The following is a 27,343-nucleotide window of genomic DNA, read 5'->3' on the forward strand; positions in this document are numbered from 1 at the left end:
GTCGCTGAGCGCTGTGAAAGGAAGGTGACAGTTGGGTCCAGGGTCAGAGTGGACATTAAGGGGAAAGGTCGGGACAAGAGGAGACAGCAACGGCTGTGGCTGGAGGATCTCAGCTGCCGTCCCCTTTCAGGATCTGCCAGCCTTAGAGCCATGGCCTCCTGCGGCCGCGGGCTGCTGCTCGCCCTCCTGGGCTCCATGCTCCTCGGCGCCCTGGTCGTCCTTGTGGTGGAGCACCGGCGGCGGAGCCCCTCGCCCCCGCAGGCAGCCCCGCAGACCTTCTCGGCGTACATCAGCACCCTGCGGCGCGTCAGGCGGGACGTGGAGCCAGCGGCCCCCGAGAGCCCCCGACCCGTCCTGGAGGAGATCGGACCGCAGGACGTGTTCATCGCCGTGAAGACCACCAGCAAGTTCCACCGCTCCCGGCTGGACCTGCTCATGGAGACCTGGGTGTCCCGCAGCAACGAGCAGGTGAGGGGGTCCCTGCGAGCAGGTGCATGGGGTGGGCAGCGGGATCAAGTATGTTGTAACGCGGATCGCACCTGCCGTGATTACCAAGGGTCTTCTATTCCATGAAATCTGTCATTTTGCACCGCCTTTTCATGTTCCGCTCCCACTGTTTGCAAGTGTATTGATTACCAGTAATTGCATTTTACTGTTTTCCCACAAAATGTTCGCACGTCCCACTAATACGTCCTAAACGTAGTGGGCACGTGCAGTCTCAATGACGTGATGGATAATGGGGGCGCTAGGTGCCGTGGTGAGCCCCGCTTGTAGTGGTGGGGAGGCGTGTGAGTGTTAAAAGTGGACATGAGGAGTGTAATGTAACGGAGCATGTGAAACCTGGCTCTGAAGCGGGTGGTAATGGGCAGCGAAAGGTGGGCATGAATCAGGTCAGGAGATATAATGTACGGGCACAAGATGCTGGTGACAGGGGGCAGAGGTCATAGTGTTCCCAAATATGCAGCTGTCGGTCGCGTGCAGCGCACCAATATGAAATGTAGAAGTTACTTGACAGTTTCGCCCTCCCCGTTGCTGTGCAGCTTGTCGTGTTTGGAGGTGAACAGGCTAGACTCCCGTTTGTGTGTAGTGTGCAGTTAACCTCTCAGTCAAATGACGTGTGATGTCTGGCTCCTTTGCAGCACCCTCTGGCATGGGCGTCTGGGCGCTATGCAAAGCGAACTCAGGATCCCGTTAGCTAGGAGTGAGCAATGCTGGGATAACGAAAAACATACCAGCATGGAGGTGGCAGTGCATGGTACGCTTGCACGACTGTCACCATTGCCAGCCCCCCATCAATTAACCAATTGTGTGCTAATTTCACAATTCTAGCGCGTGATATAACTATTGTTTTAAATAAGGGGAAAAGTCCTTCTTCGGGGCAACGGTGCATGGTGAGTGTGGGTGGGGGTGTCTGTCCACGACCCCGTGTCGGTAGATAACTGTGGGAGAGTCGGCTCCCAGTGCTTGTCTGGGGTCTTCACTTCCAACCCTCTCACCACAAGACGCCACCTCAGAAACCTCCACTCGCCTCAGGGGCCGGCTGCGAGTCCTCATTTCCTCCACAGAGTGTGTGTTTTGTTGAATCATCTGAATAGCTGCGCTCTTGTAATATAATCTTTTACACACAGCCCCTGCCCGTGGCTAGCGTTTTCCGCACTTCAAAGCGCTACCCGAGCGATGGGCCCCGCTGTTGTGATTGAAGGGGTGGGGGCCGGCTAACGTGAAACACAAGTTGGCCCATCTCTTTCCACAGTGGTCCAGTCTCTGTGGGTAGGAGGGGGTCGCCGAGGTATCCCCCACTGGAACCGCAGCTCGGATTCGGTGACAGGATTAAAGGCATTCTTTCCCCTTCAAGGAAACTCCTATTGGGTTCCTCACATCCCGTAGGTCGATACCGCCCCTCACCCCCACTACAAGGCCCACCAGAAAGTGCACTGGGCTCTAGGGACAATGGAGTCTGCCAAGCGAAGCGCCTTGAGTACAGCGCTATCTCACCAAAGGCTAATTATAGTGATCATCCAAGCCCTGCTGCATGCCAGCCAATGTCCCAAGAGACGGCATGAATCTGAAAAATACGAATTTACAGGTTTAGCTGGGCCAGTACAGTAGTATGTCTCCTCAACACTTGTGTGGGCTGAAGGGACAATACATGATATAGTAATTGTTAAACAAGTTCGTGCCTCCTAGTGCTGGTTGTTTTCATGCCACATAGATTTTGGGTTCCAGTCTTCCTGATAAATAAGAGGTGGCCTCGCTTTATGCCAGCGATGCTCCCGGGATAGCCATGTGCCCAGGATCACACAGTGCGGTGGAGAAACAAACTGGCTTAGAACTCTGCTTGTTCTAGTTCTGCGGGTATCATCGTCACTGGAAAACATCGTTATAGTGCAGCTAATGGAGAGGCTGTGTTACTTAGACTTTAAGGCACTGTGTGCCACAAGTGGTGACAACAACTGAAACTGGAGCATTTAGTGTAAAAAGTGAGGACAGACTGGTTTGCACAGGAGCCCGTGTTGAATGCTTAAGATGCGGATCATGCCGCGCACTCCTCCATCCATCCTCCCCCATCATGGGTGAATGCACCGGACTTGGTCCCAGCGAAGGGGTAACTCACGGCGCATTAATGAGACCCAGTGTTTGGCAGACAGATGCCTGTTTATTCCCTCCCCCCTTTCTCCGCAGTTTGCGGGTGCGGTGCAGCATGAAATGCGATTTGTGTCGCTGCGCCCGGCCTGTCAGCCAGGGAACAAGGCCAGGGCTCCTTAGCATAATGGGCTGCTCGAAGGGGTGGGGGCCTGTTCTCAGGGTGGTGCCCCAGAGAAAATGATGTGCTGATTTCGCCTCCTTCCTTGGCTTACCAGACATGCTAATCAATTGTTTATCTGGACCAGCAGGCGCTACAATGATTGGGGGGTCGCTAGGCTTCCGTCATGGGAGAGCTGTGCAGACAGTACGCCACGTCAATCAGCCATAGGTAACCAAGACATGGCTCCATCACATTGAACAAGATGATACTTTTCTAGTAAATTTGGGGAAAACGTAGAGGGCTTCTTGGCGCTCTAAATCCAGCCCTTCGCGTTAACGTGATTGTGTCTTACCTCAATGGAACTTGCCAGAACTGCGGCCAGGTGGCCACTGGGCTTGTGACCAGCATGCCTTCGCGGAACTGGTTTCTAGCCACAGAGGTTCCAGGTGAGGTTACTGTTTCATACGTGCATTTGGTCTAGTGATTAATAGTTAAATGGCTTATCAAAAGATAGAGCCTTGACTGGAAAAGCTGGGTACTCGCTAACAGTTACCCAATAGTTCAGGCTCTAACAAGATTTAAGTCTCTCGTGTCAGACGTACCTGCACGGTGGGGGCCTGACAGACGCTAGTTTATTGCACATACTAGCAGGTTGAGATGGTTCCAGTAAACACATTGTCTCCTCTGTCAGGCGGGGAGCAGGGTACCCGTATGGCACATCCTGGCTGGGCATCCTGTTACAATGAGAGAGTCGCTTACTCTGTGCCTTGCAGCCCCATTTGTTTTTTTTCAGGTGCAACTGAAGGTGTCAAACTGATTGGGCGTCTGTGGGCCATGAGATGGGTGAGTGTCAGCCACAGTCCGCATCTTCGAGATGCCATACACAGAACGTCTTCTGAAAGGTTGCATTCATGTGGGACAACACGAGTACCATGCTGCCCTGGTATGTCCATCAAGATGCCACCGGGACCCGTTGTATGAATTTACCGGTGATTGATCCCCCTCAATACCCAACTTGAGACCTCCCCCCTCCCCTCAGCCTGCTCACTGACCACAAATTAAGGGAGCCCTCCTCCGGCCTGTGGCTTGGCCCCTTTTACGAGTACCTTCCGCCCAGACTACGAGAGAAGGGCCCTAGGACAGGGGACAGAATGGATGTTCTGCGCATCTAAAGTGACATCCCTGGGAAGGCGCTGGTGCTTTCTTCGAGGTGCTTTTTGTCTTGCCCTTGTCCGCCTGGGATGTTTGAGTTCCCAGAGGCCGAGCCGGTGCTCCCACGCTGTCCCCAAGCGCACGCTAACAAAGCCCCCTTTCTCCAGGCCCAGAGAAAGGCTTCTCAGCCCTTGTGTGGGGGGCTTTCCGTGGGAACAAGGGAGCCCATGCCGCTGCGTCCAGGTCAGGTTGCCAGGAGATGAGGGCTATGAAGACAGGGGCTCGGCCTGGAGCGGGCCTCTGCTCCTCGGCTCCTTTGACAGCCTTTTCAGTGACACCCCAAGTGCCGCCACTTGAGGGACAGCCGTTTCAGAGAAAGCTGATGTTGACGGAACTCCCTGTGGATCTAACCCAGGGGGCCTGTCCAAGGAGGCTGTGGGAATGGACGCTTTCCATACTGACCTGTCCGGCCGAGCTGCGGGGTTTGTCTTCGGACGAGAGGGTGCCTTGACAGCCTCTGTGGGCTTCACGGCGACCAGGCATTCTTCTGGGCGACTAGGCGTTGTAGTTGCTTCTAAGGACACGCAAACTAACGAATGCAACAGGACTCGGACCCTATAGCAATTCAAAACGGGCATTAAAATGGGTCCCTCTCGGGTCCTGTATTCCTGTTTTTACCTTTTCAGGCAAAAACACTCATTGATTTCTGAAAAAAGAATGTAAAAACGTTAAGGCAACCCCTGCTTCCATTTCCATGCTTTACTCAATCTTGCATTCCCTATGAGTGTTTGCTTTTTCCAGGATGATGTCACTGTGTTAATTCAGGCAGCATATTACTCGTATTTAGTGCATATCTTGAATTCAGGGCACATCACAATATTCCGGTGCCTTAAAAAACATAAACATGCTTTCTTGTGTAAGTTAACTGGTGGTCATGGAAAAAGCGCCTCAATACCTTCCGGTTGAGTTTGTGCTCTATAAAACTTCAAAAAAATGTGTGGTGGTCCAATCCTTGACCTCTGCAAAGCATAAAGAGCAATGGTCATATATGCCAATTTCAGATGTTATCCTATGAAAATTTGTACGGGTTGGGTGGCACTCTATGCACATTTTAGTTTGTGCACCCCCCCCCCCCCCCCATACACAGAGTTCACATCCCACTTCAAGCCCTGGGTCGTGGTATGTGGAGGTTTTAGGTAAAGGCCTTTAGATGGGTTCCCAGGACACTAGCCCCATTATACTCTGTTGTTTTTCAGTGTTGATCAGTCCTTTTCATGAAGTGGTATCCTGACATGTTCGGTCCCATTGAGACCCTGCTTCCATCACCCACAAGAGAGGTGCAGCCATGCCTCTGACCTATGCACACCCTGCTGTAAGCCTTGTCTGAGCTTCAGGTGGTGTGGTAGTTTGCAGGGCTAGATGAAGACTGCCTTCCTATCCATACCCAGAAGTTGTTTCTCAGAATGTGAAATCTACCTTTCACTTTAAATGTGCCCAGCCTGTGCTTAGCCCACCTGTTGGCTGAGGTTACATTTTAACAGGCAATCTACAATCAAAAAAACAAAAACAAAGAGATGGTGTTTGATCTCCCTCCGAATCCTATAACCCAAAACCCTTCATACTGATTCATATTCAGTAACAGTGCTGCAGAAGCTGTCCAAGGTCATGGCTAATATGTAATCCAGTCGGACAGTCCACATCCTGGCCATGCAGCAGCATTGTGGAAGCCCAGCTAGACATCCAGCCATGGATGTCCCTGGTCACAGCTTCACATCACAGCTGCTGGGTACAATGGAGTAAGGGTTTTTTCAAGCCAGAGCCTGGATGTGCCCACACGTCTCGAACACTACCACCACTGCGCGCTCCACAGAGATGTGAGGATCACAGCGGGCTGTAGAAGAAGCCCGAATAGTACTGATCTGTGCCCTGCAGCAGCATTGTGGATCCTTTAGAGGTGCTATGACTAGTGCCACCGATGACCTTGTCCACTAATAAGAGTGAAAGTATTTTATTATCCTTCCAGCATCGGCTGTGAGAACCCATGTTCGTGCTGCTTGGAGCCTGAAGGTACAGTCCCATCACTACATCCTCAGACTCGCATTATCACACACCCCTTTAAAGGGGTGCAAGTCACACTCCCCTTTTGTGTCCTGGCAGGACCCTCTCTCGGTTTGAGGCTTTTGTTGGGGTGGGTGGTCCTGTACACTTGTAGTGTTTCAGGATGGAGTGTATCTGTTGCCACAGCGACTCTAAGCCATACCTGTATTGTTAACTCTTGTACGGTTGGATAAAGAAACCCTCTATGGCACCTAAAGCTTGCTGGTGGTGTGAGAACTGTTACACGCCTCCCTAACCCTAAGCATCATTTGCAGGCCCTTGGTTTAGGGTCATTTTGTTTTGGGGATAGGCCTCTATCCGCGCCTTGGACTGGGCCGTGCAAGTTTCCATTATTTTTGCTCGGTATTGTTTTGTCAACAGAAAATCTTCCAAAACGCGAGTTTGTGCCAAAGCTGGAGGGCGCGGTGCCATTTACAGTAAACCTGCAGCGTATGTGGATAGTAAATATACCGGAGTTTACTGTGCAGTCTCTTCCGCCTACACCACCTAGAAAACGGGTCGCCGCCCTCGGTGCTCATTGAGTGGTGTTTGGCAACCAGACGGGATGTGTAAATTGTTTCTACAGCGCACGGCTTGGGATAACACCCCTCGGTGATACCAGCCGCAGACAAAGGCCTGCTGGTGGGCAGTGGTGAAGAATAGCCATTGTTCAGAGGGGCCCGTCCTCCATGCACACTTCCCGTGTCCGCCGGGCCATTGTTTCTAGTGCAGCTAATTATAGCCTCACTCCTCTACGGTGGCCCTTTAGTGACATCTCTAGCAGGGTGGCTGTGGCAGAGGTGAACAGATTAAATGTCTATTGCAGTAATGCTCTCTACCCTGGGGGATATCTCCCTATGGCGACGTAGCTACGTCCCTGGCCGATCGTGCAGCAAGTGCAGTGCACCCGGGCCAAAAATAGTTGTCGGCGCATCGCACCCTAAATATATTTATTTTTGATCGTCTTATATAGCGCCGAATTCCTCTGGGTTCAGAGCGCTTTGCAGTGATGGTGTGGGGGGATTATGGCTGGTATTTACTCCCAGCAGAGGGGCAGGGGGTTTTGCAGCATCGTCGGAGAACTGTATGCAGCCATGAAAGGGAGATTACGCGACGCCGTAGGTAGCACTAAATTGTCCTTATAGAAACTATAAAGAGCCATTTCTGTATCGTGTTTTGAAGAAGATTCTGTGTATGTACGCCAAGAGGTGACCCAGTTAGCCAGCAACATAGCTCAGTGGGATAATGCCCCTGCTGCAGCTGTCTGTGCGTTGCTTCCTGCACCGGTGTTGAAAAAAGACCCGTTAATTCTAAATCTTTAAAAGTTGAAAAGGGGGTCCCAGGGCTTCAGTGTACCCTGGCAATATGTAGCCATGTGACATATGTTCACCATAAACTCTGCTTTGATGATACCTCACGACGCAGTTGTTTTTTACACGAATTAATATGTGACTTTAGCTCAGCATTTCAAGGATAACTGTGGGTGCTTTGGGAAGCAAGGCCACCCTCCAGTTCCCTTCCAAGCCAGGCCGGCGTCTCCCTGTGGGTGTGCCTTCTGCGAACATGCCCCTGACGTGCTGCTCTGTGTACAGTCAACAGAGCCCGAGCTCCGGTCGGCGAGTTTACACTACAAACACAGGTGGCAGACTGGGCAGAACTGGTTGGGAGCACTCCTGGCCGTGTCTCGGGTGAACGGGAAGCACCTGTACCGGCCCGCATGCCCCCTCCCCCCTGTCGTGTGCGGCGGAGCAGGTTTGGGGAGCCCTGGGTCAGCTGGCAGTGAGTTTACACAAGATGCGTGTGCAAGGGCCGGGTGTGTTTGCTCTGAGGCAAGGAATCTCAGATGAAAGACATTTTTTTTTGGGGGGGGGGGGGGGGGGGCTTAATGGAAGGCACAACCCCGCACCTTTTCAGTAAAACGCTTTCGGCCTCCCCACTTTTGGGTGACATAAATCCGTGCTTCACCTGGACCTGTTTATATTGACCCGTGGACACAACGGTCCGTTATCTAATAAAGAGCAGTAGCGTCCTTCAGCGCATTGGCACGCCTCCATGCTGCAACGGTGCCATCTACTGGACAGTCAAAGCAGCTTCCTGGTCGGAGGCTACTGTCCCTCACGTAAAGGGCTATTGGGCGGAACACGACCAGCTGACTTAACCCCCCTTGCACCACAACAGCGGAGCAAGACTTTCACACTAGGCCTAGTGTTGTTAAAGGCGAGGTCAGAGAACATTGCTTCATAAATAAAGACAGTAAAGCGAGAGGGAAAATATAAATGCAACACTAAAATAAATGCATTAAAAAGAAAAAAAGAAAACAAATATATTAACAAAATCCCCAGCACATAACGAGTGAATGGCTATGACGCACCACGACGCAGGTCTTCAGTGAACCCAAAAGAGTAACGATGACACTGGTACTCCCAGAGGGCTGCGAGGTTGCCTCTGTGGCATTGTTACTCTGCATTTCAGATAATCCACTTTGGCGGTGTGTTTTTTTTCTTGCAGAGCACGCATTACATTATTAATTACATGAACTGTAACAGGTGGTAGTAGCCACAGAGGGGCCTTCGTGCGGCTCTCGAGGACCACCGCCCCTTCTTTTCATGTCAGAGGTCAGCATCGCGAGAGCCAGCAGAAACTCAACCGACCAGTTTCCTCGAGCTTTCACCTCTAGTTTGAATTTCCGGCTGGGCGAGTGGACAGGTTAGACGGGCTTCAAATGGCATGTGGGGCGAGAGCGAATTGGGAGCTTGAACTCTTGCATTCCTGCCCCCGGCGACATCTCCCGCAGCGTACGCACACACCTGAACAAATCATTGCCCAAGACTCCCCCTGCTTCATGATTCAAAGAACCAAACGTGCCACCCAAACTGGCTCGACTGCAAACGGCTCAGTACGTTTAAACTAACTGCACAGCCTCTTTGGGCAGCTGTGTAAGACAGGCATCCTTCCAATTGGCTCATTGGTATTTTTCTTTTAAATACAAGTGCACCAAAACATACCTTTGAGGAGGGGTCTTCAAACTATCGGGCGGGCCTTGAAGGGGGCGTGAGGGGGGTCAGACTATGGCCATATGAAGCATAACACAGATAAATGTTTTTTTTTTAGCAGAAAACAATTTATTGCATTTTTAAAAAGGTAACATATCTTAACTGCAATGTTTAAATAAGTCTAGACGTATTTAAACATTGCCATTTTACTAGAATAATTGTGAACAGTTCTGAGGGTGGCCCCAATGATTTGTATTTGGTGCGTGGCATTAAAGTGTAAAAAACACTGCCTTGAAGGAAGTACTCGTGGACAGCTGTGCAGGAACCTTACTGATGCCAGATTTCATACAGCTCTTCTGTTATTTAGGACATCTTGTGTCCTAGTGGGGACATTCTGCAGATCTAGGGGCTTTAGTCATTGAAAAGGCCACCCTGCTCTCTTACTTAATTTTGCATTATCCATCTGTTGACTCTGCTTAAATACTGTTGGTTCTTTGAGACCGCTTATCATATACTATTGCCAGGCCCACTTAAATTATGCGGCAGGGAAGTTCCAAAGTATGCCGCAGGGTTTACTAAATTGTACCGCACATTTTGTTATTGTATTAACTCATTATTTTGTCATTTTTACACGTCAATACTATCCAGGCAATGGTTTCCCCTCGTTAGAAGCACCAAACTATAAGCAATGAAAAGATGACTAGTCAAACTTTGCAAAGAGCCTTCCCCTGCGAATCAACACACGTGACCTCGTTTTTAGTAACTCTTAATGAAGTTTGAGCTACAATTAATTTTTTTGTTAAAATATGCTGATTAGGCGGCAGATAATGGATTATGTGGCAAATCCAATTGTGGCTGCAATATCGCACAATTTCAGTGGCCCTTATACCCCAAATGACAAAAGTATATTATTTCCGCACTTGCAGTTTACCACGCTGCCATTAGATAATCAGATTTAAACCTTGTTTCCTCACACTCTGTTGTTACAGCCTTTTCAGCAAGCAACACATCGGACCCAGCAGGGGTTTTGAGCAGTTACACCACAGCATACAGATTAACTATGTTTACATGATATAAAGGTGATTCATTAGTGACTCCAGTTGTGGCAAAACTTGGTTTCTAGGTGCTGCCTTCCAAGAAGTAAAACTTAAGATCTAAAAATTTTAAAAAGCACATCCTCCACCTCTGTTGCAAGCAAGTTATCAGCTGATTTTGCGGTGCGGAGGCGCCATTTCCTCTTAAAACCGTAGTGGCACTGTGCACACGCTTCCTGTCCCTCTTGACTCACTGTGGGGTGGGAGGTCTTCACTGGGCCTGATATTTCATTTTTCTCGAAGAGAAGCGCGAGTAAAGCCACAAGCTGGCCCTAAATACAGAGCAATAATGAAGATAAACTTGAGCCGGTGTCATGTAACAGGTGTCCCAGCTTCTACCATCCAGGGCCTTGGAGGGGAGCCTCGCGATCTGGCTCTTACACTGCTACTCGCCATTTGCGAAGGATCTGGCATCCTACTTTTCTTCATTTATTAATTTAATTTGCCATCCAGTAGTCCACTTGGCATTCCTTTGAGGTACCTGTGGAGGGTTGGCGAGAAGCACCAAAAGAGGGTCTAATAATGTCATTTAGCTCTTTGGTGGTGGGAACCCACATTGAATACCCACCTGTCGCTGTGTGATTTTTTTGAGTGGTGAGCAAGAAGAAGGTGGTAGTCCTTCAAAGCCCAAACAGCCCATCTACAGCTACTGGCTGGTGGCCAAAAATGAGCCTCCAGAGGCCTCTCTAAAGTTGTGACCTGTCTTGTGGTGAGGAGCAGAAGCTACATATGTAGTGTTTTGCTGGACATCATAAGACTTGCCCATTTCCCCTGCCTGCCGCAGTAACCCCCTTTATGTCATTTTTAAGTGTCTCATCTTCTGAGGCCTACAGAAGGAGACAGTATAACAGACCGCCTTGCCTGATCCCACAAGATCTCTTACAGGCAGTGATATGGGAGTTGATGTTTAGAAAAAAGGTTCCTTGTCTTCACAGCACATCTCCACCACACTGGAAGTAATCCTGATCTACTTTCATCCTGCACCATGTGATGCCTAAGTCACTGTAAATCTTGCAGAATTAGATTAGACACCTTGTCCCCGAGACATGGAGGTATTGGTGCTAAAAAAAGTTTTCTTCGCTGGGTGGCGAGATCAATAACCTTAAAGTTTGTAGCCAGGGTTTCTGCAGTGCCTTCTCGGCTGTCTGTGGACATTATTCCAGCAGCTATCTCACTGGCCAGTGGCACGAGACACAATCACGATTCGCCTCTTGTCCTGCGTGGTGGTATGACCAGCCTCACTGTCCCTCTTGTCACTTCTTCCACAGCACCAGGGCTGCACACTGGCACCACTTCCCTTCAGGTGTGGCAACTAAGGTGGGAGGGCGTGAACTCCTCAAATGGAATTTGGTGATCATCTCTGCAAGAATTTATGTGGCAAAGCGTGGTGCATATCTTTAAATGTATTGAACTTTCCCCAGCCAGAGGACATTTTGAGTATACTGCACATACTGCAGATTCCCCACTTTCTACCTGTGGCTGGTGCTTTAGGACCAACGATGTGGACGATTGAAGACTGGCATGCATAAGCTATAGGCGTGTTAAGCTTGGGTATTGTGAGCCTCATGCAGGAGACTGGATGACATCTGTCTCTGGTGGCACTTCTGCCCCCGTCCCAGTGCTGACTGGGTGCCAGGTGTTGCAGGTTGTGGGCACCGGCACTCATTTATGAGGCCTCCTTTTCCATCACCAGTCACTGAACACGCTTCACGTCTGATGTACGAGACTTCCAAACTCTTTGTAATGTGAGTTTTGTCAGCGCAACCACTCTTCGTGTTGCAGTGTAATGCTGCTATTAGTTGCCTTACATAAACGCATGTTATTGGTTATGTGTAATTATGCATGGAAAGAACTATCCCCCTCCCCCCTGATACCCTCAACCCTCCCCGAGCCACGGTGGAGCTTTGCTGACCCTACAGTATTCACGGGCCACCATCCAAGCGCGGGAAAGAGACCCCACGTGGAAGAAACGCAGACGCATACAAACGTGAGGTGCGGGAGTGGGGCCGTCATTGTTTGGCTTGAATTGAATTTCCTGCCTGGGTTCCTGCAGGGAGGGGGGAAGGGGGCGCGAAGAGGGCCTGCAGAGCTAAGATAGCTCCAGTAGGGTGGCCGTGTGCAGGCCGGGCCCTTCCTGCCCAGCAAGGAGGCAGGCGGGCAGGCTGCGGCCTTCCTGAGCCTCCTTCCAAGGGGTGAGGCGGCCCTTCCTGCGAGTGTGAGCAGGGCGCTTCTCCAGCCCAGAAACCGTCCTATTGTCTCCTCAGTCCGGGCGGTGGCGACGCGGATGGGACAATCTGTACCAGAAGAATGTCACTGCAGGACCATAATAAACAAGGCGCTTTGATCTATTTATATCCGGAAAACAGACGACATGGATTAGACGCTTACTATTTTAGAGCATGGGCCAAAAGGCAGATGCTGCTCCGACTTAAGTGCAAATTAGCCATTGTCCTGTCGTCCTATCCGCTGCTCTCTTCCCAAGACGCGCTTTCCTGTTAACAGTAGGCCCGTCAGAACCAGGCAAGAACCATGTATCGTCTGTTTCTAAGCTCTGACAGGTTTGACAGATAACCAAGTGTACTGGAAAGCAAGTCATTTTCCAAGTATCAATCAATCAGTATTGGTAAAGCGCGGCTACTCACCCGTGAGGGTCTCAAGGCACAGTATCACACATCGAAGTAAAGCTGAGAAGCTAGGTTTTGGAACTCGTGTCTGGTCAGCAACTTAACCAATAGAAACGATCGATAATTTGACGCTCTTAAGGGGACGACGAGTGTTGGTATATTGTGCTAGAGGCCTGTTGAGTGGCGCTCATATTAGCCTCTGGGTTGAACGCTTATATTTGGACATTTATTTTTGTTTTATCTACCCCGGGGCAGTTTTTCCGTAGTTTTTTTAGTTAGTGTTGTTATTATTTTTTTGTGCTCAGGCGTTCAGGGCTGAGAACTGGGAAGAAAGGCCTTTCAAGCCTGGGACACGAGCGCCCTTATCCAGCCTCCTCTGTATGCCCCAGCGTCTCGGAGTTAACCAGGCCAGCTGTATGCTAATGAGAGACGGCGCATTCAGCTTAACTCTCCTTTGAGGAAAGTCAGCCGGAAGAACGTAACCTTTTGTTGGAGGTAAAAAAAACTCGTTGCACAGCATCCCCTCGGATAAAGAGCCATAACAAAAAGCCGCCTTTTGTAAGGCAGCAGCCTCGAGTGCGGCTGTAATTTATCTTCCTAAGACATTTCTTTTTGTATTCTGTAGTTTTTGTCCCTAGCAGGAGCAGCCCCCTCGCCCCTTTGTCTTGCTTTATTTGCAGCTTTTTGGCCGAGATTTTTAATTTTTTTTTTTTAATTTAGGCCACCTTCTCCCTCCTTCACCAACGCACACAAAACCCACAGCAAACAGACATGACCACAAAGACAGCCGACATCTGCCTGGAATTAGCTGAGTAAATAAGAGGGTGCTGCCATAGGCAGGTGGGCCAGGTAAAGAGCTCTGCGGTTGGCGCACGACGAGAGGGTGGGGTCCTTCCTTGGAGCCTCACCAGTTATTTTGCTCCTTGGCAGAGGTGGCAGGGCCTGTCAGGAAGTGCAGCGTGACCGACCCTGGCCGTGCCCAAGCCCCTCAGCATCGCATGGCCTGTAGAAATCTCATTTCACTGTCGGACATTCTGCCTCCGCCAGACCATGCCCCAAACAGCACCTGCTGGCTTATGCCTCAGTTCCCAAAGTACTTTGGTAGGAATTCCGCTTGTAGTCAGTCTACTATTTTTTTGCTTATCTGTTGCAACATACGTGTTTTGGACATTTAAGTAGGATTATTGTGCGTGTGTCCATTCAGATAAAGGGGGGAAAGGGTTGATTCTATTGGTCATAGCAACCTATAGACTCTAATCTTGAGGTCCACGGTTGAATTTGAATATTCTTCATATTTTTCAGGGGAAATAGGGATATATCGCCAAGTTCATCTATAATAATCTACATCACATCATCCAAGTAAGCAAGATGGTTGAGCAATTTCAAGCTGATCTCATACCCTTGAGTGACCTGTAGGTCACACGTTGGAACCCAGATAAGCAAACTTAGGGGGTCATTCTAACCCTGGCGGTCCGAGACCGCCAGGGCTAAAATGACGGAAGCACCGCCAACAGGCTGGCAGTGCTTCCCTGCCCATTCTGACCGCGGCGGTAAAGAAGCGGTCAGAAAACCGGGTCCGGCAGTTTCCCGCCGGATTTCCCCCGGCTGGGCAAATCCTCCATGGCTCTGACCCCCTTACCGCCAGCCTGTTTCTGGCGGTTTACACTGCCAGGAAGGGGCTGGCGGTAACGGGCATCTGGGGGCCCCTGCACTGCCCATGCCACTGGCATGGGCATTGCAGGGGCCCCCTAACAGGGCCCCAGCCTGCTTTTCACTGTCTGCCTAGCAGACAATGAAAAGCGCGACGGGTGCAACTGCACCCGTCTCACACCTGCAACACCGCCGGCTCCATTCGGAGCCGGCTTCAGTGTTGCAGGCCCCCTTCCCGCTGGGCCGGCGGGCGCTAACAATGTTAGCGCTCACCGGCCCAGCGGGAAGGTCGGAATGGCACCAGTGGTCTTTTGACCGCGGTGCGGCCAAATGGCGGTGCCCGCCGGGGTCAGAATGACCCCCTTAGTCTTTCATCCTTCCGTGGTCGGTAAATTAAGTGCCATTTAAAACGTGGTAATAGTAGCATAATACTTGCCTTAAAAACGGCAGAAGTACTGTACTAACAAAAACATCTTAGGAAAAAACACCTCAGCTGCTGTTTCCACTGATGCCATCTGCTTTAGTGAAGTCGGAGTAAGTCCAACACGTGGCTGGCCTAACCCGACCATCCTGTCAGGCACGTGGCTGTGCCGAGTTCACCCGCCTTTTGTGTACGGCTGGGCCGGCCTGTTCCGGGGCCTTGCTTTGACGGCCCCGAGTCCGCTCCTACCTCGCCCCTTCCTCTCTTGGGCCAGCAGGTGGCGCTCGCAGCCCTGCGCGGGCCTGGCAGGTTGTCTGAGGTAGATCCCGTGCCAGAGATAAGCGGCAGCTGCCGCCTGACCTTCGGCTCAATAAACACGTTCAGTGTGATAGGAGACGGCCCGCCAGGCGCGGGGCCCACGGGCAGCCCGGCCTCGCCATCTGAAGGCGTGAAACCCAAGCCCGAGCCTTTAATGTGCAATAACGCGGTGTGAATAACCCGGCCCAGCCGGGGTGAGTACAGCTCATTGTCATCGCCTGCCTTGCCTCTGCCCGGGCGCGCAGACCTGTTAGTCGTGTGTCCAGTTAACCCCGCCGGGGCAATGCGGCCGCCTGCACTGTGCGGTTATCAGTGTGTTTTTCAACAGAATTTACCTGCTAAAATTATGATACTTTTATGTGACTACACCGTTGGAGTTGGCGGGCTTCATTAAGGCCTCGTTGGAGGCGCCCACTCCCAAAACTAGGCCATTTGAAACTGAACTCGAACAATTGCGCAGGGAAATGCGACCAGTGTGTATTTTAGGTGATGGATTTGTGTCCAACATGAGTACAACAGGGTCAGACCCATGCCAAATGTATAATAATAAGTGCTCAAGCTATGGGTGTAAGCTGCGTTAACTAACAGTATCTTACCTGAAAATTTGGTTGGACCTACCTTGGACACCTCTGGTGTGGCTGGCCATACAATGGCTTGGTGTACTGAGGCACTGAATGCAGGGTGATGTGATTCGGACGGCGATGGCGTGGGAGTGAATTCAGTGGTTTATAGGTGTGCACAGAGAGGTTAAACAGCAAGTCTAAAAAGCATAAAAAGGGTTGGCGTGTTCAGTTGATTCATCCGTTTTACTGCATTTAGTCCTGAGTGTCCGCTGAAAAAGCCTATTTATGCTCAGCTGTTCACCCATCCTAAAGCTTCCTTTTTATCTTTCAGACTTTCATCTTCACTGATGGGGATGACGAGGAGCTGAAGAAGCAGACTGGTAAGTGGGCTGCGGTGTAGTGTGACTTCATCACGTTAGCTTGCGAGAAACCTCTCCAAGGCTGCCTAGGGTGCGAGACACTTTCACAGTGTCTAGCAGGGCATGTCCCTGCCAAGGCGCTCTGAAGCAGCCCTGCCGCAGGGGCCCAAAGGACATTAGTCTTGTACTGGGAACAGGAGTAGAGCCGGGGATATCTGCTTTCACACAGTAGAGTGACCTGGGGCAGGTATACTGCCAAGGTGGAAAGCTGTGGTCCGGGTTCAGGAGCATCCTCGACACCCATGTTCCATTAAATTGTGGACGAGGTGGCCTCTCCCAGAAAAGGGGAGCCGCAGTCCTTAAAGTCCAGTGCAGCTAGCAGCGATTAATGGCGGCCCTCTTTGAAATCTGGGGGGCATGCTTGTACTGTTACAGCGGCCCTCCCTGCGGTCACGTCCCGCTATTCTCCTCCATGTAAATGATTCCCATTCAGACCCTGAATCAATCCCCCCTTTGAGTTGGTGCAGCCAAGTAACAGGTGGCCGCAGCTGGGAAAGTCCACTGTGAATAGAGGCGGGGTTCTGGCAACACCCAGCCAGAAACCACTCGGGAAGGAAGCTGCCTAGTAATTAACCCTTTATGGGGTTTGCAGCCACTCTCCGCATTGGAGGTGCTCTCGCGCCTGTTTTTAATCCGTCGTGTACCGTAACTCTATCCCAGAAACAGCTGCATTCCCTTTCCTTGGCATCGGCTGCTTTGATAATTAAACTGCTTAAATGCCACATTTATCACAAAACTTCGTGCTAATCGCAAGAGGGCTTCCCAGTCGGATGGCACGAAGGCTGGTCTGGGGGCATAATAGTTTCAGATTTTGTTGGCACGACTTCCCCTTTCCAGTGTTGAAGGAATCCCCCAAATGCCCACACCACCCCCAGGAGTATGGTCTCGAAATCCAGCAGCACGTGTCTATTTGAGGTTTGGTCAGGGTATTAAGACACGGAGCATTAGCTTCGACTTTAGGCCGCTGTGGGGAACCTGACTTCTTCTGCCTACATTATTTGTCCGTCCATAAGGCAAGATGAGGTAGCTGCCTTATGGCGTCACTAGCAGGGGGCAGGAAAGATAGCCCAATTGAAGGTAGTCGTTGAAAAAATGACTTTTGTTTAGAGTAGGGGAGTTCATTCCTCTTTTTTTGCACGTAGCACTAATAATCCTTTTACCGTGTTGAAGAATTGCAAATGAGTTCAAGTTTTTATCAGTCTGTTTTTTTCCTTCAGATAGGAGGATCTTATTTTGGTGATTTACGAGCCATTGTCTAACCTCTTTGTTTAATTTTGACAGCAAACGTCATCAACACAAACTGCTCGTCTGCTCACAGCCGCCAGGCCCTGTCATGCAAGATGGCCGTGGAATACGACAAATTCATCGAGTCTGGCAGGAAGTAAGCGCAATCTTCATATCTAGTGTTTGACTCTTTCCGCATGCATCGGGTGCCAGTGTACTGTGTTGGAGGATAGCTGTTTAGGTCATTGCAAATATATGTTGTGGCACGAAAAGTTGAAGCTAAGACTTGTACCTCAACTTGACATTTGGGCACACAAAATAAGCTGTGGCACAGTATTTTAAGTTTTTGACTGCAGAACCGAGACAACGCGAGAATATCAGTTTCTTTGCTAGAAAAATCTTCCCCATGGGTACAATTTTACTGTTTGTGGACTGCTTGTCAGCGAAAAGCTTCTTACTTCCGTGTCGTTTACTCACAGTGCCTTATCTGTGGAAAACAAAACACAGGCCAACCTCCATAACAAGGTGCTGAATAAAAAAGTGTGATTCAAATTTATGAGCAGTGTTAAAAAGCAATCCCAAGTCACTTTACAAGAAAGTAATTAGTTACAAGTCAGTATTTTAACTACTTTAAAAGCAGGTGAGCTCTGCGTTTTACGGTTCAGAAAATGAACAATACGGTAAAAAAAAAGTTCCTTCAGTTGAGCTTTTTGTTCATAATACAATGTGTCAGTCTGGACCCGGCTGGGGCACTGTGAACAGGCCTGCTTGCGGCCCACAGCCGCACATTTTCAGCCCCTTAGCCCTCCGTTGATGGAGATCACACCCACAGATGTTTTACTGGCAGCTTGCTCGGAAATCGAGTGGAGCAGTCGATTCCCAAGGGTCTCCGATGCTGAGGGCAGACGGGGCTGGGGCTGCATCTGCAGGGATGAGGCTTCTATTAACATGCTAATCCTTTGCTTCAGTGGTGCGAGAAAACCCTGCCCGGCTTCCACCTGGTGTGGGATCTCAGCCTCGGAGCCACTGAATGTGTCATCCAGTCATGGCGGGTCATGGCTGTGGTTAGATATTAAGATACAGGGGCCAATTAAACAGCCGCGGACGCTAGCCAAATAAATATTCAATCGGAATCTGTCCGCGATGGCGGGTAGGAGTCTGCATTTGACGAGCTGGAATGGTTGTTGATTGAGGGATGCCATTCAGACTTCACCAAGTATGACGCAGATGCGAAGGAAAGTGGCACCAGAGCAAAGTAACTTGGGAAAGGCATTACTTTACCAGGCTGCACATGACTGCACGCATGGATTCCGGCTTTTCTGCTTCTCTCCCATAGACTTTGTACCCTGACTTTCCTTTGCTTCCCATGGCAATCCGTGTCATGCATTGAACCCCCGCCCCCTCACCCCCAGTATGAGGAGGACGTAGTATCTTCCCATGTATCATTCTGAACCCTGGTAGTGCATGGGCATTTTGCTAAATGGCATGGCTTTATACTGCCATGCCCATGGACAAAGCACCACTCAGACGCCCAGTTCACAACAACCAGAGGCAAAGCCTTGACCACTGCTCACCACTCACAGCACCATGTATGTATTTCTGTGATCTGGTGTCTCCGACACCCCCCAGGAATGCTAGGACGTTCTTCCCTCCAAGCTCTGTACTGCCCGGCAGTTTATCTTTTGATCCAACCCAACAGCACAGCACCTCGCCCAGCATGGCCACTGGTAGGCTTTCCTCTTGCTGCTTGGGCACCTGGTTGATATATACAGGCCAGTGACTATGCTGCCTTCAGTTACTGCACTGTTACCATTTCCGAAGGACATGTCAGTGGCTGGGGATTTGTGTGCTGTGGTGTTCCGCCCAGACCTTGTAACAAGCAGTTCTGGAATCTCCTCAGACTTCTTATGAACTTTCAATGAGCTGGTGGTAGAAGGTCGCGTTCACATTATGAGTAATATTGGCAAGCTGCAAATGAAATGGTGTCCTAATGAGCATGGGCATCTCTGACTTTTACAAAAAAGGACACGAGATATAAAAAAACATAAAACTAATTTCTTATGTCCTATTCTTTAAGTATAAGGTGTTAAGATGAATAAGATCATGTGATGCTTCGGAAAAATGCCTATTTGACTTGGAAAGTAGTTTTTGGGAGTTTTGTGGTATCTAGTACTTCATCAATTTTCTCTAGTTGTTACTATGCTCACCGTTTGCCTTTGTCTCTCTTAGGTGGTTTTGTCATGTTGATGACGATAACTACGTGAACGTCAAAACGCTTACAAAGCTGCTGTCTGCTTATCCACACACCCAGGATGTTTACATTGGGAAACCCAGTCTTGACCGACCCATCCAGGCCACTGAGCGCATCAGTGAGAGTAAAACAGTAAGTGTGCAGCGGTGGGTGCCCTGCTTTGTGAGTGCCCACAGAGGACACCTTAGTTTTCACTGGAGAAGTAGGATGATGCTTGGGAACCAGCAAAAATGGTACATTTAATTATCACATAAGTATAACACCATTATTAAAAATGTAGGGCCTGATTTACATTTAGGTGGAGATGTTACTCCGTCACAGCTGTGACCTATATCCCGTCTGCCGATATATAATCCCATAGTTTCCTACTGGCCTGATTTAGATTTTGGTGTGGTCAATATCCATCACCGTTGTGACTTAGTAACGCCTCCTCTGAAATTTAAAACGGGTCCATAAGGTTAAATGAACTATCCAAGGTGCTTGTCAAAGTATCACATATTCTTGTAAGGCCATGCATAGCTCCTCAAGTAAGGATGCTGAAAAAAACCTGCATGTTTTCAAAGCATATTCACCTGGGGTCGGTACAGGAAGAGGCTAGAGACATTGATAGATTTGTAGAGTTACACTGCGGGACCTGTATTCTATTTGAGACATGTCCTGCATGAAAAAATGTACATCTGCTTACATATTGTATTTTATATTTGGCATTATTGGGGAGAGAAGTAGTGCCGAACATCCCAAAACAATTGATAGAGATATAACTAATTCAGTGGAAAATTCTTTAAATAATGGCCTACAGAGGCAGAAGAAACTCTAGATTCCACCACAAAGAGTTTCTGATTCATGGTACCACTTTCCATGGGATGTTTCGGGGGCTCAAGTGGGCAAGGCATGATTAGAGCAAAGTAAACCTTGACAGTACTGACGAGCGTGGTAAACATCCTGTATTGAAAAAAAGCGTAGTAGGCAGTCTGAACGAGCTTTCTATTAAGAGCTACCTTTTGTCAAGGTGGTTCAGTTTACTGAATCTAATTTATTTCTTGATTTGTCTTCCAGCGTCCTGTTAATTTCTGGTTTGCCACCGGAGGAGCAGGGTTTTGCATAAGTCGCGGGCTGGCCTTGAAGATGAGCCCCTGGGCCAGGTAAGCAAAGTGCTATTTCAATGTCTACCACTTTGTTTAGGTCTAGATTCCAGCATGTCCAGCCTAGGTCTGGGGCTGATTTTCTGAACTATTGACTGTCATTGAGTTCTAGTTAGATTTTGTGTACTTGTCTTGCAAATAGTTACCGAAAGTCTGGCATTTGTCTGCCCTGGACACCCCTCCTCTTGTCCATAATGCATTCTGCTTGTCCAGATGACAGTTTAGCTCTTGTTGTTGTCCACAAGCCAGATGAAACGTAGTCCTCGCATTTATTCGGTAGTTTGACAGTGGGTAGAAAAAATAAAGGGTGGTGTAAATCTTCAGCCACAGGTGCAATGTAGAAGAGCCGTGTTTAGCTATGCACCTTCTTAAGGCTTGGTATTTACAATGCTGATGACCCCACTGCCCGGCCAAAGTATTCTATTACCCAGAGGTTTAACCACAATGTGCATGGATGTGTTGCTCACGGAGAGATGCAAAACCAGTGTGAACCTGTATCTCTTCCTTTACAGTGGCGGCCATTTCATGAGCACTGCTGAAAAGATCCGCTTGCCTGACGACTGCACCATTGGTTACATCATAGAGTCTGTACTGGGAGTGAAGCTGATCCGCAGTAACCTGTTCCACTCCCACTTGGAGAACCTGCACCAAGTGCCCCAGTCTGAAATTCACAAGCAGGTACGTTTTTACACTGATAATAAGAGTGCAACTCAAGTCACATGGGTAACTATGGAAATAGGCAGCAATCTGGCATTCAAAGTCACTACGTACGTGCAACATCAGGGGAGAGGCTAGGCATATTTCAGAGATTGCATTCTTTATGCTTGAAGAGTGATGTTACTTCTTGCCATAAGGGAGACCGGTGCATGTATTTTGCTGCAGCAGTAGTGGAGCTGTGCCCACCCGCCTTTGTGGTACGAGAATGTTTAGTTTAGACCAATTCTTAGCTAAGCAGGGGAAGTGCCTGGCTCACCACATACCCTGCCTCCAAGCCTGCTCTGGTCCTTCTTAGTTACTCTGGGGTAGGCTTTGGTACGAGTATGAACAAGGATGGAACTGGTTTCTTCCTTGGCATCCACTTAGAATACCACAGATTATCATTTGAGGACTGCCTTAGCTATGAAGAACATGCTCTCTCAATAGAACTGTGTCTTAGAAGACCAACTGATATAGAGACAGACTTGATCTAACCGTTCGATGAAGCGAATATAATACTGCAAAGCAGGGCCTTTTATTATTACTGGCATTTGAAACCGTTATGCAATGTTTTGTGAATTCTCTGCCTCACCATAAATAACTGCGCAGTAGACACGAGTGTACCTGTGCCACTGGAGAGCCCCGCCCCGTGCAGGCCAGGGTGATTCAGGTGAGGCGCGTCTCACGTCAGATCCGGCCAGGCCCAACGCGAGCACGCCGAGAGACGCCCTTCATCATAACGGCCATAACGGTCCACTGCAGTTTCAGTTTGAGTTTATTTACTTGTAAAGCACAGACAAATGCCCAAAGGCGTTTTGGCGCTACCTCAAGTGTCTAAGTATAAGAAAACCAGAACTTGAAATGGCCGAAAGACAAATCGTTAAGAAATGCGTGTAAAAAAAATAGAAACACTGCCTAGGGAAGCAGAAATAGCCACGTTTTAAGAAGTTTCCTAAATAAAAGCAGATTAGGCTGACTTCTTATGAGGAATGGTAGCGAATTCCAGAGAAGGAAGTGTGGATGGAACCCCCTCCCCCCCCTCCCCTGGAAGATTTAAAAATTATCGGGTTGGTCATCGTTTTAGGGGTGAAAGATCTAAGGTTACGCCCAGGAACATACCATGCAGTCCTATTTTTCAAAGGGACTAGGGCCAGATCGATGGAGAGTTGTATGTGCAATGCAGAGCGATTTAAACACAATACTTTTGTTGGTGGGCAGCCAGTGGCGTTCAATTTGAGACTGATTGGTGTTTTTTCACGTTCTTTAATAGGCACACTACCGCATTCTTGACTCTATAGTTTCTTTTGGATCCCTAATTGGGCTCCAGCCTAAAGGGCCTTACAGTAGTCCAGCCTAGCATGGACCTGCGAAGTGACCACCAGTACTGAAAATATGCTTTTCAGTGACCCTCGTGGAGTGGTCTGCATGTCCATCACCAATGTGCAGGTGGTATTGTTCCCCAGTTGTGTCCTAGGCCAAAGAAGGGGGAGGAGCCTCCAGTGTAAGATGTTGACTCATTTCAAACAAAAACAAACCTGTTGTTCTTAATGTATCAGTAATAAACAGATGCTAAAGTCCTGGTAACTTGTGTCCATAAGGCAGATGTTGAGCAATGTGTTAAGTGGTATGTCATCTTGCTGTCTTCCAGGTTACCTTGAGCTATGGAATGTTTGAAAATAAGAGGAATGCCATCAACATGAAAGGCGCTTTCTCCATCGAGGATGACCCATCGAGGTGAGCTTTCACGTCTTTGCTTTTAATGGTGCTATTATGGGTGCCAATGATTTCGAAACTGTCCCTAGATAGTGGGTCGTAATCGTTGCACCCTGATTTTTCTCTTAATAGTTTTACTCTAGCACAGTGAGATAAAGTGCTCCGTCTAGTTTCAAGCAATTTAGTTCTGGTGGGGGGAACAAAACCCAGGCCCCCTGGTTCCACAGGCGGCAACTTAACCACTGGGCACCGTTTAGGACTGGGCCCCTGACAAGGAGTTGTAAATTCAGCACTTCAGAGCTTGTGGGTTCCATTAAAAAAGTAGTTATATGGAGAGTAATCTAGCAAAGGGAAATAGGCTTAGTTGTACAAGATAAACCTTTTTCTCAAGGACTGCCATTCTCATAGTAAGTAGCAACGTAAAATACATGTGCAGTGGAATAGGGGTGCGTGCCACGTTTGTCCGAAACACTGGCTGTGCTGAGGGAAGTGGCCAACTTCTTCAGGAGGAGAAATCGAGTAAAGGTGCTTCTCCCTTAGCCTGTTTATGGTGCAAAACTGAACCATACTAAAAAAAACTATTATATAAAGATCCGCAGTCACGCTCTCTAGTGACCGATGGATTCCTACATTTAAAAGCCTGTTTTAGAAACCACTTTGTTACGATATTTCCAGGGTCATCTATGTGGGTGGCTGGGAGTTTTATACAAGTTTAAGTGCTTGCGCTTTATACTGTGCCTCTTGACAGTATTTCATTTGCCTGTTGTCTTCTGCTTACAGCATGGTTGATGACTTAGTTTCCTTTGCTTCGTGTTTCAGGTTCCGCTCCATCCATTGCTTGCTGCACCCAGACACACCGTGGTGCCCAACAAACATTGTATACTAGAAGACAAGTGTCCTCTTCAACCTCGTCCCAAGTTTCCCTGGTATCCAAAGGGCTTATGGGACCTGTACGTGTTCTTGTCCATGCTGTGAAGCTATTGATTATTGCTGTGATGATGCACAGTGTTCTGTATAATAGGCTGCTGTGCGGCCCTTGATGACTTTCGCACGACTCGCCTGCCGCTGCGTGTTCTTTCGTGTCAGGAAACGTAAAGTGACCGTCGTAAGAAAGGACTTTGGAGGAGAGACCCCAAGTACTGCCACCTTCAGCACTTTGGGCTGGCCCAGCACGAGTATTTGGCGTTGTGGCCCTCGGAGCTTCGTTGCTTTGCAATGTCTGCAATTCTTATAGAATTTGTACATTGACTATTTTTTTCCCCACCCTTGGCCAGCTCCTGTCCCATATGGGCAAATATGTACATATTGTTTTTGCTCCAGGTTATCTACCGTGCTGCACCTTCGCTCCCACCATCCAGACTCCTGGGTCTTCCCTATGGAGACCGCCCCACCCCATGGTCACCCAGCTTGCAGCTTCTATTCTGGCTCCGGATACTTTAGCAAATGAAGAAATGTGCTTGGGAGGTGTTCTCCCATACTTCAATGCTGTATATTTTTGGGGTACTGGTTCTGGGTAGCTTCTGGGCGCCACTCTCTTGATCCAGTTATTACTGTATCAGGGGGAGGGTGTCCGCAAAGCACTTTGAAAGGTTTTTGTGTTTTAAAAAATAATGTTTCAAGCTGGACTTTTGGAAATGTGAACACTACTGCACTGAAGGGAGACCTTTCCGTAGGGGTGGGAGGTGGGGGGTGATGGAGTGGGAACGTAATAGGGTATAGGACACAATTAAACTATGTTCATCTGTGTTTTCTCCCTATCCTATGGACTGATTTTTTCAGTTATACTTAAAACTATGCAGTATTTATTGTAAACTGTAAAAGCTTAAACATTCCAAGAGAAAACATGTGAATGAACATAGTACAAGGTCTCCCTTCAGTGTTCAAACTCTGAGCAAAACTCTCACCCTGAGATCTGGGGATGAGGGTATTAAGATTGCCAAAACTGGTGTCAGAAGTATTTGCGCAAATGTGTGCATGTTCTGGCAGTGTTGTGGCTGGGTTCTGTAAAAAGACAACAAGATGAAGCTTTTCTCTACAGTCTGTCATGCTTTGCTTTTGGGGATATGGTGCTACTCTACGGCAAGGCAATCCATTCCATTCCACGTAAAGTTCAGAGTTCATGCTGAAAGATGGCTGGGGTATCATGTTGAACATATGCCGCTAAGGTTATGTTTAATACTATCTAGTGACTGCTGTGTTGGAGGTGGAAACCCACTATGGAATAGGTGGCACAGGATACCCGCTGGGTGCCCAAAGACCAAACTTGATTTGAGGACATGCAGAGATTCTTGCTAGTTGTTTTGGCTGTCAACCTGGGGTGAGACAGAAAGGCTTACACACAGGCATATGACAAGGTCATGGTGAGATATTCACACTTAAATTACACGCCTACCACTCTTACTGACTGTTTTATTTGACCTGTCATACTTAAGGGTAATTTCTCTGATCTGATTCCCCTGAGTTTCTGCAGGAGCCATACTTTGTGGGTGATGTCTCTCTCTTAAAATGTTTTTTACAAGGGCTATCCTCATGTCAGATAGGTCACCCCCTGAACCCCAACTTTATTTCAGATTGACATGACTGCCCGGGTACGAAAAGCCTTTGCTTTGTTGTCAGTTTTTCACAATTAGCCTGAGTTTGACAAGAATAGAGTGAAGCATTTCCATGTCTATAATGAAACAATATGGCCCATAATGGGTCTGTATGTATATATTGTATGCAACAGTATTTTTTTACTGTGAAGATTTTTAAAATATTACTTTCTGTGGATCAGAAATGCTTCTGATAATCGTAAGAAATTAATAATGTATGTAACCATTACTTACATTAATTTATGCATTCCAGTATCTGGAATTTCATCTATTTTCTTAATTGAAATTGTCTTAAAAATAGATTAAAAAAATTAAAATAACCACGTCTCAGGGAATGAAACCTGATACCATGGTGAAACTGTGGTACCTATCATTCTTTGCTTTCAATAAAGCAGCTTATTTGCTGATAAATGTCATGTCACCGGTCTCTTTTTCTTTGAAAAATGTGGTATTGAATGCCTCCTTTTGTGCTGCCGTGGGTGATTTCTGAAACACTGCAACGTGTGGCTGTACACGGTACTAGAACTCTGAATCTAGAGTGCCATTTTGATGGTTTTCTCTCCCAAAGAAGAATCTGAAGACCTGCCATCTCAAAAATACTTAGGCCCATATTTATACTTTTTTAGCGCCGCATTTGTGTACTTTTTGACGCAAAAGTGGCTCAAACGTACAAAATACAATTGTATTTTGTAAGTTTGCGCTGCTTTTGTGTTAAAAAGCGGCGCAAATGCAGCGCTAAAAAAGTATAAATATAGGCCTTAGGGTCTCAATTGCAAGGCCTGTGGCTCAAGGCAGCGCAGCTAGTGCCTTGCTGGGCCGCCCTGCGCCACCGGGAAAAGGCAGAAAAGTGCTGTATCTACAAGATACAGTGCATTTCTGTCCTGTCTCCCCTGCACTTATGCAGAAATCGCTGCCTTGATCCAACACAGGCACCCTTGCGCAGTGGTTCAAGGGTGCATGTGTTGTGGGAGGTGTTTTCCTCTTCCTATATGTGCTGCATAACAAATATAGAAAGAGGGAAAAACGGGGAGAAATTAAGACATTTCTCCCCATTGCATCACTCCTATGCCATCTCTGGGGTGGCGTAGTAATCTGACGCATTACCAGACTTGCGTCAGATTCCTTCAGGTTCCATGGGTGTTGCGTTGGAACACCCCAAGCAATACCCATGGAACACCCCTTTCACTCAGTGTTCTGCGTGAAAGGAGTCTATGTTTACAAGGCCATAAAAAGCCATGCAGGGTGGCCATGCGTGACCTTGTAAATATAGGCTGGCCACTGCTCCACCGGAGTGTTAAAAAAAAGGCGCTCCGGTGGCGCAGTGTGCCACTAGGGCCTCGTGAGTGAGGCACACATAAAAAGAGGAAAACACTTCTTGTGATTGTTTTTCTGCAAGAAGGTTCACAAAACAATCATCCCACAACGCAGGCACCCTTGCACCATGGCGCATGACAGCAATTTGTACGCCAGTGCAGGGGGACAGGGCTGAAATGTGCCATATCTTGTAGATACGGCTCATTTCTGCACTTTTTCAGTGGCACAGGTTGGCACAGCAAGGTACTTGTTGCGCCGCCCTACACATTGGGCCCTGTAAATGAGGCCCTTAGTGTGAACAGAGGGTGGAGCCTTGGAGGGACCAGTGTTTAAGT

At 48.5% G+C, this 27,343-nt stretch overlaps 1 protein-coding gene across 1 annotated transcript; it reads left to right on the plus strand.

The window, feature by feature from the left end:
* On the plus strand, positions 1–26,105 carry LFNG (LFNG O-fucosylpeptide 3-beta-N-acetylglucosaminyltransferase). The gene is made up of 8 exons (XM_069209946.1): positions 1–468; positions 15,990–16,038; positions 17,359–17,458; positions 19,531–19,684; positions 20,609–20,694; positions 21,207–21,372; positions 23,039–23,124; positions 23,923–26,105. The coding sequence occupies exons 1-8, from the start codon at positions 151–153 to the stop codon at positions 23,987–23,989; spliced, it is 1,026 nt and encodes a 341-aa protein (XP_069066047.1). The 5' UTR covers positions 1–150; the 3' UTR covers positions 23,990–26,105.
* The last annotated feature ends 1,238 nt before the right edge of the window (positions 26,106–27,343 follow it).

Source organism: Pleurodeles waltl, chromosome 10 (genome assembly GCF_031143425.1).
Source record: "Pleurodeles waltl isolate 20211129_DDA chromosome 10, aPleWal1.hap1.20221129, whole genome shotgun sequence".
NCBI lineage: Eukaryota > Metazoa > Chordata > Amphibia > Caudata > Salamandridae > Pleurodeles > Pleurodeles waltl.